Source organism: Salvelinus sp. IW2-2015, unplaced genomic scaffold (assembly GCF_002910315.2).
Source record: "Salvelinus sp. IW2-2015 unplaced genomic scaffold, ASM291031v2 Un_scaffold7248, whole genome shotgun sequence".
Taxonomy (NCBI): domain Eukaryota; kingdom Metazoa; phylum Chordata; class Actinopteri; order Salmoniformes; family Salmonidae; genus Salvelinus; species Salvelinus sp. IW2-2015.
The window spans coordinates 1-11,423 of NW_019948508.1; the positions used below are offsets into that span (position 1 = coordinate 1).

General features: G+C 42.0%; 3 protein-coding genes across 3 annotated transcripts; all 3 read right to left on the reverse strand.

Annotated features, from left to right (window-relative positions):
- Positions 1–6: 6 nt before the first annotated feature.
- Positions 7–2,644, reverse strand: LOC139027074 (pleiotropic regulator 1-like; the record flags this gene model as incomplete). Its single annotated transcript, XM_070442254.1, has 5 exons — positions 7–430; positions 994–1,187; positions 1,833–1,972; positions 2,138–2,246; positions 2,545–2,644. Coding segments are annotated over 5 exons (603 nt in total), but the record flags the coding sequence as incomplete, so codon positions are not given.
- A 3-nt stretch (positions 2,645–2,647) lies between these two features.
- LOC112079216 (pleiotropic regulator 1) lies at positions 2,648–8,265 on the reverse strand. Its single transcript, XM_024145225.2, has 6 exons — positions 8,260–8,265; positions 7,523–7,693; positions 4,169–4,271; positions 3,762–3,870; positions 3,457–3,596; positions 2,648–2,835 (listed from the first exon to the last, which is right to left on the reverse strand). Exons 1-6 carry the CDS (start codon positions 8,263–8,265, stop codon positions 2,648–2,650), a joined length of 717 nt encoding a protein of 238 aa, XP_024000993.2.
- Positions 7,417–10,527, reverse strand: LOC112079217 (E3 ubiquitin-protein ligase TRIM21-like). The gene has a single exon (XM_024145226.2). The coding sequence runs from the start codon at positions 10,519–10,521 to the stop codon at positions 8,860–8,862; it is 1,662 nt and encodes a 553-aa protein (XP_024000994.1). The 5' UTR covers positions 10,522–10,527; the 3' UTR covers positions 7,417–8,859.
- Positions 10,528–11,423: the final 896 nt, after the last annotated feature.

Here is an 11,423-nt window from a genome sequence, read left to right on the forward strand (position 1 = left end):
CACATTTACTGGATTTGACCCGAGTGGGGACTATGTGTACACTAAGGCGAGCCCTTACGGAGCTGAGAAGTGGATTCTCATGGTGGACGAGAGTGACCAGAGATATGAGAGAGCATTCATCATCAAGAACAAACATTCTGGAAGGTTATTGGCTGTCCAAAATGGCTGCTTTGTTGGACTAACATTGTGCATTGAAGATTGCAAAATGGTACTTAGAATAAGGAGTACATTGAAAACCCAAAAATTATAGTAAAAATAAAAGCCAACTCGTTTTTGTGCGAATATTCTTCTTTAAAAAATTATGGGAGTTCTATTGATGGGAATATTGACCCCAGAAATGAATGAATTAATTTTTTAGTTTTTTGCAAATCTAGAATCTTTTCCTCTTGAGGATCTCTGGTTTCCAGTTGATTGGGTGGCTTTCCTCGGTCTGAAAGAAAAAAACAATCCCATCCTAGTCAGAAACAAGAAACTCAAAGTAATACTACAGTTTCATTAGCATAGCAATGTTTTAGTGACTGTCATTTTCCCTGACTGAATAAACATCCACTTTGTATGAGGTTGTAAATAACACATCCACTGTCACGTTCCTGACCTGTTTTCTGTTGTTTTGTATGTGTTTGATGGTCAGGGCGTGAGTTTTGGGTGGGYAGTCTATGTTTTCTGTTTCTATGTTGGTTTTGGGTTGCCTGGTATGGCTCTCAATTAGAGGCAGGTGTTTGACGTTTCCTCTGATTGAGAGTCATATTAAGGTAGGTTGTTCTCACTGTTTGTTTGTGGGTGATTGTCTCCTGTGTCGGTGTCTGTATGTTACGCCTCACGGGACTGTTCGGGGTTTTGTTTGTTTGTTCGTTTTATGTAGTCTGTTTCCTGGTTCATGCGTTCTTCACGTTGTATAGATGGAGAAAGCCCGTTACATCCACTATTGAATCACATCTCAAATCAACAAAAACCCGTGTAGCTATACAGCACAGGATAAAAGTATTTCCCTACCGCGGTGTCGTCCTCTTTGTACACCTTGATGGTCTTGTCGGCCTCGGCCGTGATCAGCCTGCTCTCCGAGTGGTCGAACATGCAGGCGAAGATCCCCGATTCGCTGTCCAGTGAGCCGGGCTGCACRGCGGCGTGGATACGCTGGAAGTTGTAGCCGGTCCGCCAGTCCCACAGGTGAATGGTGCCGTTGTCAGCTAACGRAGACAATAAAAAGATRGAAGGATTAGCTGTRTCTAGATCAAGWCRTCGGTATAGATAGACAGCAGTGTCTAGGATCTAGCCGTATATAGGATTTCCTATCACTTAGCCATTCAATATATTTGCTTCCAGCCTCTGCAGTTACCACTTCCCTTTCATTTGTTGCCCATCTTTAGTAGTGCRCTTTCGAAGCAACAAAGCCCTTCAGAGTCATTCAATGTACTATGACTAGAAAWAATCTGACCCAATCATCCTGACAGAGGCTCAAAACTCTTTCAATCGAAAMATATATACAAGATATTTTTTGTTAAAACATTTTTTTTTACCCCTTTTCCTCCCCAATTTCGCTGTATCCAATTGGTAGTTACAGTCTTGTCTCATCGCTGCAAATCTCTTTTTGGACTTGGGAGAGGCGAAGGTTGAGAGCCGTGTGTCCTTCGAAACATAACCCAGCCAAGCCGCACTGCTTCTTGACACAATGCCCACTTAACCCGGAAGCCAGCCGCACCAATGTGTCGGAGGAAACACCGTACACCTGGCAACCGTGTCAGCGTGCACTGCGCCCGGCCCGCCACACGAGTCGCTAGTGCGCGATGGGACAAGGATATCGCTGTTGGAAAAAGTAAAGAACGTTTTCATACCTCCTGATACCAGCACGCCGTCTGAGTTGACCGCCATTGCGTTGATGATGGCGTTGTGTCCAGAGAGGTTCTGGATGAAGTTGCCGTCTGGGAACGTCCACTGCTTGATGTTGTCGGCAGAGCCAGARGCTAAGGTATACCTGTAACATCCAGCCARCGAATGGTTCAGWGCCATAATWCAAAACGYACAAATAAAATGAGCGAGCCTATCAACCCTATCATTAACTACAACTAGATACCAGAAGATGACTAACTTGGGTGCAACATATGCACCATCGTTTACTACGTATGAGGAAGTGACGTACTGTCTGGGATGTAGGGCCAGTGCTCTGACAGACTTCTTGTGATTGGTGAGAGTGGCTCTGGTCTTCCCAGCTATCAGATCCCATAGCCTGATGGTAGAGTCGTGGCTCCCTGGAACGGAAAGAGCCGGGTCGTGTTCAGAAGGTCACACCGTAGCAAAATGTTTTGAAACTAACAATAAAACGCTGCGTTCATATTTGGACAAGTTMAAGTGTTCTATCCTATTTTTTCCCTACTGAACATGACCCAGGAGAAAAGGTYMAAATTMAAAAATCCYGATTTCTCCTCGCGCCAGCTCATAATAGAACGTAACAAGACGATGAGCCATTGATGGTACTTTGGAGTGAGTCAACTAGCCAATATATGAACACAGCAAGGCAAAGCAGTTGTAACATATCCTTGTCCGTACCTGTGATGATCTGCGGTTCGGCGGCCTGGCATCTGACTGTGGCCACTGTGTTGGTGTGTCCGGACAGGGTGTGCACGTTGGCTTTGCTCCTGATATCCCACACCTATAGANCTTTGTACACCTTGATGGTCTTGTCGGCCTCGGCCGTGATCAGCCTGCTCTCCGAGTGGTCGAACATGCAGGCGAAGATCCCCGATTCGCTGTCCAGTGAGCCGGGCTGCACAGCGGCGTGGATACGCTGGAAGTTGTAGCCGGTCCGCCAGTCCCACAGGTGAATGGTGCCGTTGTCAGCTAACGAAGACAATAAAAAGATAGAAGGATTAGCTGTATCTAGATCAAGACGTCGGTATAGATAGACAGCAGTGTCTAGGATCTAGCCGTATATAGGATTTCCTATCACTTAGCCATTCAATATATTTGCTTCCAGCCTCTGCAGTTACAACTTCCCTTTCATTTGTTGCCCATCTTTAGTAGTGCGCTTTCGAAGCAACAAAGCCCTTCAGAGTCATTCAATGTACTATGACTAGAAAAAATCTCACCCAATCATCCTGACAGAGGCTCAAAACTGTCTATTTCAATCGCAAGATATTTGTTGTTCAAATAAAAAATAAAAAACATTTTCCTCCCCAATTTCGCTGTATCCAATTGGTAGTTACAGTCTTGTCTCATCGCTGCAACTCCCGTACGGACCTGGGAGAGGCGAAGGTCCTCAAACACAACCCAGCCAAGCCGCACTGCTTCTTGACACAATGCCCAATTAACCCGGAAACAAGCCGCACCAATGTGTCGGAGGAAACACCGTACACCTGGCGACCGTGTCARCGTGCACTGCGCCCGGCCCGCCACACGAGTCGCTAGTGCGCGATGGGACAAGGATATCCCTGTTGGAAAAAGTAAAGGACGTTTTCATACCTCCTGATACCAGCACGCCGTCTGAGTTGACCGCCATTGCGTTGATGATGGCGTTGTGTCCAGAGAGGTTCTGGATGAAGTTGCCGTCTGGGAACGTCCACTGCTTGATGTTGTCGGCAGAGCCAGAGGCTAAGGTATACCTGTAACATCCAGCCAACGAATGGTTCAGAGCCATAATTCAAAACGCACAAATAAAATGAGCGAGCCTATCAACCCTATCATTAACTACAACTAGATACCAGAAGATGACTAACTTGGGTGCAACATATGCACCATCGTTTACTACGTATGAGGAAGTGACGTACTGTCTGGGATGTAGGGCCAGTGCTCTGACAGACTTCTTGTGATTGGTGAGAGTGGCTCTGGTCTTCCCAGCTATCAGATCCCATAGCCTGATGGTAGAGTCGTGGCTCCCTGGAACGGAAAGAGCCGGGTCGTGTTCAGAAGGTCACACCGTAGCAAAATGTTTTGAAACTAACAATAAAACGCTGCGTTCATATTTGGACAAGTTMAAGTGTTCTATCCTATTTTTTCCCTACTGAACATGACCCAGGAGAAAAGGTYMAAATTMAAAAATCCYGATTTCTCCTCGCGCCAGCTCATAATAGAACGTAACAAGATGATAAGCCATTGATGGTACTTTGGAGTGAGTCAACTAGCCAATATATGAACACAGCAAGGCAAAGCAGTTGTAACATATCCTTGTCCGTACCTGTGATGATCTGCGGTTCGGCGGCCTGGCATCTGACTGTGGCCACTGTGTTGGTGTGTCCGGACAGGGTGTGCACGTTGGCTTTGCTCCTGATATCCCACACCTATAGACGTAGAGATTTCATATTGACCTCCCAATACACTCCAAAATGTTCCACTAAAATAACGTTTTTGAGAGTTAAAACAACTAGTCATTAGCAAGACTTACCTGGTTTTGCGACTGCACTTGAAGAAACGTTCAAAGTTCTTGACATTTTCCAGAATGACTGACCATGTCTTAAAGTAATGATGGACTGTCATTTCTCTTTGCTTATTCGAGCTGTTCTTGGTCTTTTACCAAATAGGGCTGTCTTCTGTATACCACCCCTACCTTGTCACAACACAACTGATTGGTTCAAACGCATTAAATTAACTTTTAACAAGGTATACCTGTTAATTCAAATGCATTACATAATTCCATATGTGTTATTTCATAGATTTCAAAAGAGTAAATATAAGGAAAAACCCTTGAACGTGTCTCCATACTTTTGACTGGCACTGTATACTTTTTTAAAAAGCTTTGTCGGACAATTAAAGGTAAAATAGACTGTATTTCAAACAGTCAGCAATAATCTAATGATTGCAGGGCTTGTGGAATTATACTGTGGCTAAATATAAGCCTTCCACAATCATAAGCCCCACTAATAATTTCCTTATTTTATCAAAATGGTTTAACCTGCTTTTTTGTTGTTGCTATAATCACTGATCTGGCTTTCAAGTCTGTCTATGAAAATGCCCTTTTTGTGACAAATTGAACCAGAAACCATGTACATTATGTACATTCACTAACAATGACCAACCTCCCCTATTCCACTGATTAGTACTTGTATAAGTGTGCCCTTTGGTTTCCATTGGGTTGTCCATTATTGTTACAATGTCCGTTGGTACGTGTGAGTACCTGAGCTGTGTGTTTTGGCTTTCGTGCCATTGTAGATTGCGCTGTTAATCATTGTGCGCATGTGTTTTTATTTGAGGGACTCCTCGCTCTTTTGTTTTGGGTTTCTACCCTGTGTTTTGTTACGTGTTTGTTTGGTCTTCGTCCCCGTGCTTTTACACGGCACGTCGTAATTTGGAAAAACCCTATTACGCATTCCTGCGCCTGTCTCCCGAATCATTTATGCCAACGTGACAAATACCTTACGAGGCTTCTTCTCTCTAAGCTGAGATCTTGAATCTGATATAGCTTTCGTTCTCAAAACAAAATACTGCCAAATTGAAGCTACTGATAGTGAGGATTTGTTCAGTCAGTCACTTGCATGAACACAGAAAAAGGTTATTAGAAAAGCACATGAATAGAACACATACATGAGTTATTAGAAAAGCACAATCATAAAAAATGTCCAGCACAGTGGTCACAACAGTAATTATTTATCATGAGAGAACAAACAACAACTAATAATACTGCATACTCCAAGAAAGGTTCAAATCTAACTGGAAAAAATGATTATAAATTGCTGAAGTATAGTCACCTTTGAGGACACAAGCTCAAATACACATGTCGTAACGTTGGTCATTAATCTGACGACTGATATTCATCGAATAATTATCTGTGTTTATAATTACGTGATTAGATTAATCAGGCAACCATTAACTCAGTAACCTGGGGCACCATGAGAAAAGTTTGTTTAATGAGTTAACGTTTCCCAAATTAACTCAAAGAATATCAGAATATTGATTTCATAATAATAATAATGAATTAATTAAATTAATTTCCTCTTAAAACTTCTTGTCAATAGGGGGGCGCTGTTTTCACTTTGGAAAAAATCGTGCCCAATTTAAACGGCCTCGTACTCTATTCTAGATCATACAATATGCATATTATTATTACTATTGGATAGAAAACACTCAAGTTTCTAAAACTGTTTGAATTATATCTGTGAGTAAAACAGAACTCATTTGGCAGCAAACTTCCAGGTAGGAAGTGAAAATTCGAAAATGGCTCTGTGTCAGGGCCTGCCTATTCAACTGGCTTATATTATCGATATACATGCACTTCATACGCCTTCCACTAGATGTCAACAGGCAGTGGAAGGTGGAATGGGGTGTCTAGCTTGATCGAGGTCGAACAAGAGCTTTTGGAGTGGTAGGTCAGCCATTTTGTCAGTTTCCAAGGCGCGAGAAGGACCTCGACATTGCCTTCTGAAAAGCGTTCGGTTTACACGGCGAATATCTCCGGCTCTGATTTATTTGATACATATTAGAAAAACATCATAAAGTAGGTTTTTTCAACCGAGTTTCATCAGTTTATTCAACGTTTATTGGGACTTTTGGAGTTTTCCGTTCTTGCGCCAAGAAGGGTGGGAATGTTAGTAACATTGGCTAGCATTGTGGCGCGAATTCGACAGAAGAAATGACATTCTAAAACCAAACAACGATTTATTCTGGACCAAGGACTCCTTGTACACATTCTGATGGAAGCTCAACAAAAGTAAGAAAACATTTATGAGTGTTATTTCGTATTTCTGTGTAAAATGTTGAGTCCTATTCTCGCCGTTTTGGTGAGCGCTGTCTCGCAATAACGCAAGCTGTATGTTATGGTAAGTATTTTTAAAAATCTAACACAGCGTTGCATTAAGAACCAGTGTATCTTTCATTTGCCATACAACAAGTATTTTTATGTAAAGTTTATGATGAGTTCTTTGGTCAGATTAGGTGAGTGTCCAAAATATCTCTGGAGATTCTGGTGAATCGATGCTACGTATTCACAATGTATAATCAGGATTGTAGCTCTAAATATGCACATTTTCAAACAAAACATAATTGTATTGTATAACATGATGTTATAAGACTGTCATCTGAGAATTTGTTTCAAGGTTAGTGATTAATTTTATATCTTTTGCTGTTTTTTGCGAAAGCTACCTTTTGCGGTGAATAAATGCGTTTGTGTGTTTGGCTATTGTGGTAAGCTAATATAATTCTACATTGTGTTTTCGCTGTAAAACACTTAAAAAAATCGGAAATATTGGCTGGATTCACAAGATGTTTATCTTTCATTTGCTGTATTGGACTTGTGATTTCATGAAAATTATATTATATGATATCCCTGTCCCGTTAGGCTAGGCTATGCCCGTCAGCTTTTTTGATGAGGAGGATCCCGGATCCGGGATGGGTATCACTGAAAGGTTATTAATTAAGTCTCATTCTGAACGTCGCATAATTCTTAAATCTGCACAAACCCGGGTCTCACTAAATCATTCCGTACCACACAAATTGAGTTGATCATTTATTTACTAACAAGCTAAATGATAATATAAGATACACATACACAAACAGTCTAGGCCATTGATTAGAACTTAATACAATGAAACCGGTTTACTTGTTGAAGGTCTCCGTTGGGTATCTTTTCGTGGACCGAGTTCCGCTTATTGGGATAGGATGGCCGAAGCCCTTTTCTTCCGATGGCTGTGTCTCCTTCGTTACCGTCGCTGATTGTCCACACGATGTCACAATGTCCTTTCTGTTGGTTGTCTGTTTCCTTGCACTCGTTCTGTGAGAGTAGTCTTATTCGGAGGATAATTAACCGTGTCGACGCTCCCAGCTTTGGTAGGAGGGCCGTGTAGACAACCGAGGATTTGAAGAGAATAACTAGCTGGTTCTTCTTGAATTCCCCTTTCTTAGATACAGTAATCAACCGTAGCCTTGATTGTTAAGATGTTCCTGTGTCCTCTTCCTCATGTTGCGTTTGTGGGGTTGTGACTATCTTAGATCACGCTGCAGCTGTGGTCCGTTTTACTGTGGTATGTAAATTCTCATACCCCCGGGTCACAAAGGAGCATTTCGGTCTATATGGCAAGTTCCCTGGGGCATATCTAGTTACAAGGCAAGGTATCACAATGAACTATGGACTTGTTAGACAACTAAAATAATAGTTAATTGTTACAAAAATATTCTCTATGATCTGGAAATTTTCTACACAGCACACAGTATGTAAACATCATGTACATATTATGAAAACTTTTCAAGTTACAATGTTTCCGTTATAACGTCGTCATTTAACTATTATTAACATAACAAAAACAACATTCATTTTCATATTTCATCTAGCATCGTTACCATCATGTCGGCTGATAAAATATGTCCCAAAGTCCATTTATTCCATGTTACAGTTCTGTGGTAGATTCTCCATAGGCCCACCATACATTCCAATCCTCCACTGACAGGACAAAGGATTTGTCTGCTGCCTTAAGATTTACAATGGCTTGAGGTGTTACGTATTCCTGCGCCTGTCTCCAATCATTTATACAACGTGACAGGGGCGCACTGCGTTCATATCATTGGCCTGCAGTAGCTAAAGCTTAATAGCCACACCATACCAAACCTTCCCCAAATGTTTCTAAACTTAATTAGGGTAATATCAAAAGTAAGTCAAGACATTGTGTATTTAGAGAAAATATGAGAAAAATGGCGAATGTAAACCAGGGACAAAATGCACTTCCCTCCCCTGTGCCCTACCCAAAGAAAATAAAGGTTGGACAACCCTCCCCCATTTTGTGGCACCCCCTCCCCCAGTAATATTCAATCTGTTCTTAAAGAGTAAAGAAGTTTCAATTTTAAATTCGTTATGAGATTTCAGAGGACATCCATGGAAATTCTAATCACATGTCATGTCAACTGACTAAATATATTAAATGATTTGTGGATGTAATTAGTTAATTAACTGTTCCCTGTTTCTTGTTTAATCAGTATGTATGTATGATTGACAGGAGCGATGATGAGAGGGGCTGAGTTTTGACCATCATCATTATCAGAGGGGCCGAAGTATGGATAGAGTTTCTCTGTAAAGGTGCAGCCAGTGAAAGAGTAGATATGAGACTTGGCCTCCACATCATAAAAGGAGACCAGACCCTCCTCATAGTCCACAAACACCCCCACCTTCTGGGGCTTATTTCTCAGGGAGAGGAGGACAGGGGTGGAGGTACCGGCTGTGTACACATTCTCATAGTTCCGGGACACAGTCCAGAGTCCATCCTCAGTTCTCAATATTATAATCCCCTTCCTGTCTATGGACTCTCTGGCCACTCCTAAATTCCATCTTGTCTTCCCCTTAACAATCACCTCATAATAAAATCTTCCTGAGGAGAAGCCATCCTTTCCAAGGACAAATCGACGACAAGCAAACCTTTTTGAATTGTCAGGAAGATTCTGTGGTATGGCTACAGTTCTTACTTGATTCCCATCTTCAGACAAGATGAGTTTGGGATGTGCTGTATCAGGGTCCAGAGTCACATCCACTGCATACTGCTGAATCATCTTCAGTTTGACTTCAAGCAGCTTCTCCATCTCTTTATTCAGTATCTCCTCCAGGTGAGACACAGCTCTCATCACAGTCCTTACACACAGATCACTGTGAACACTGATCTCGGACCAGTCCTTGGTGGGTGGAGGTTTGTACTCTAGGGATGGGAAGCTCTGGAGAAGTTGGAGGTGGTCCTCAGTGTGTGAGAGCTGCTTCAGATCAGTGCTTCTCCTCTTTAGCTCTGTGATTTCCTGCTCCAGTTCTTTAATGAACCCTTCAGCCTGCCTCTCTGCTGCTTTCTGCTTCTCCTCAATCACCTCAATGAGCTCAGCCTGGCTTTTCTTAATGGAGCGCACTAGAGCAGTAAAGACTTGTACACTGTTTGCTATCGCTCTCTTTGCCTCGCTCTTGCTGAGATCTACTGAGAGTTTGATCTTTTTAACCTTCTTCAGTCGATCCTGGATAATTTGCTCTACTGCTGCCTCAGTTTTCCCCAGCTGAGCCTTCCTCTCTCTACACTCTTCCTCTATAGGGACAGTGTCATGAGTCTTGTGGTCTCCCTCAGTGCAGAACTGACACACACATGTCTGGTCAGTCCTACAGAACAACTCCAGGAGTCTGTCATGCTTCTTACACATCCTGTCTTCCAGGTTCTCCACAGGGTTGATCAGTTTGTGTYTYTTTAAGGGTGGGGCTATGTGATGAGGCTCCAGGTGAGTCTCACAGTAAGAGGTCTGACACACCAGGCAGGACTTCAGGGCCTTGCGCTTCATCCCAGTGCARACGTCACAGGCAACTTTTCCAGGTTTGGGAGGGGGCCCATCTYTAYCTYTRTCTCTCMWGYTTTTAAAWKTSYYTACAACCTYYCTGAAAGTTGTGTTGACACGAAGCTTAGGTCGTCYKGAGAAYTTCTCCTKACACAGTGGACATTGACACAGGTCCTTGCTATYCCAGTACTTTGTGATACAGGCCATGCAGAAGTTGTGTCCACATGAAGTSGWGACTGGCTCAGTGAACACATCCAGACAGATAGAGCACAGGAACTGCTCTTCAGTTAGGAGACTGCTGGAGGAAGCCATATCTAGACAGAGAAGGTGGAACTTTAAATGATTTCATGGAATGAGTCAGCTCTCGATAGTTTCAGTGCCATTGTCAACATGGCATTTAGAGAAGCCAACCAATGTTAATTCAAGTTGTTTAACCATACAACATACAGTATAAATTAATCAATGTATTAGTCAATGTACAAAATAAAGTTGAATGTAATGTAGAAGAAAACAGGAAAAAAGAAAATCGCAGAAAAAAGGAATTCATTAGAATACAAGAATTCACCCAGTAGAATGCATCTTCAACGGCCCTTGTAAATCTGTACTCACCTCTATCTATGTGTATAAAAGAGTGTGGGCGCTTTCTCCGATATATCGGTACTGTATAGTGTAGTAAAAAAAATATATAGAGACTGCGTAGCTGTCTTAACAGAATTTCCAGAAGAGTATGAGACCGTTTGTTTGTGTTGGCAACGTACAGTATGCCTATACACTTCAGTTTCACTTCAGTAAAGTGACGTTGACATGCTGCTCCCCACCCAGTGCTGCTCTGTGCTCTGGAACAGTTAACTCTTCACATGTCTGATCTCTCTTCATGCTTGATACAAAAGTGTGAATGAGAAATGTTAAACAAGGAAATACTGCAGATGTGTTGAAGGTTTTCTAAAGTCATCAACTACAATAGAATTCACAGGGGATGAACACAAACTGTCAGTAGGTAGATTTGATCATTAATGAATAACCCTTTACTGCAGTGGGCTAAATCAGGTTCACAGAGTATTTCTTGTTAGTCTTTAACAAATCTACTTTGAAACAAAAGTCTACACCTCACACACATGGTTATGGGCTTAACAMAAATAMTACACATATACCATGTCAGATATAGAGTTGAAATGTAATACATTTTGAGTTTACATAACAATATTACACTTTAT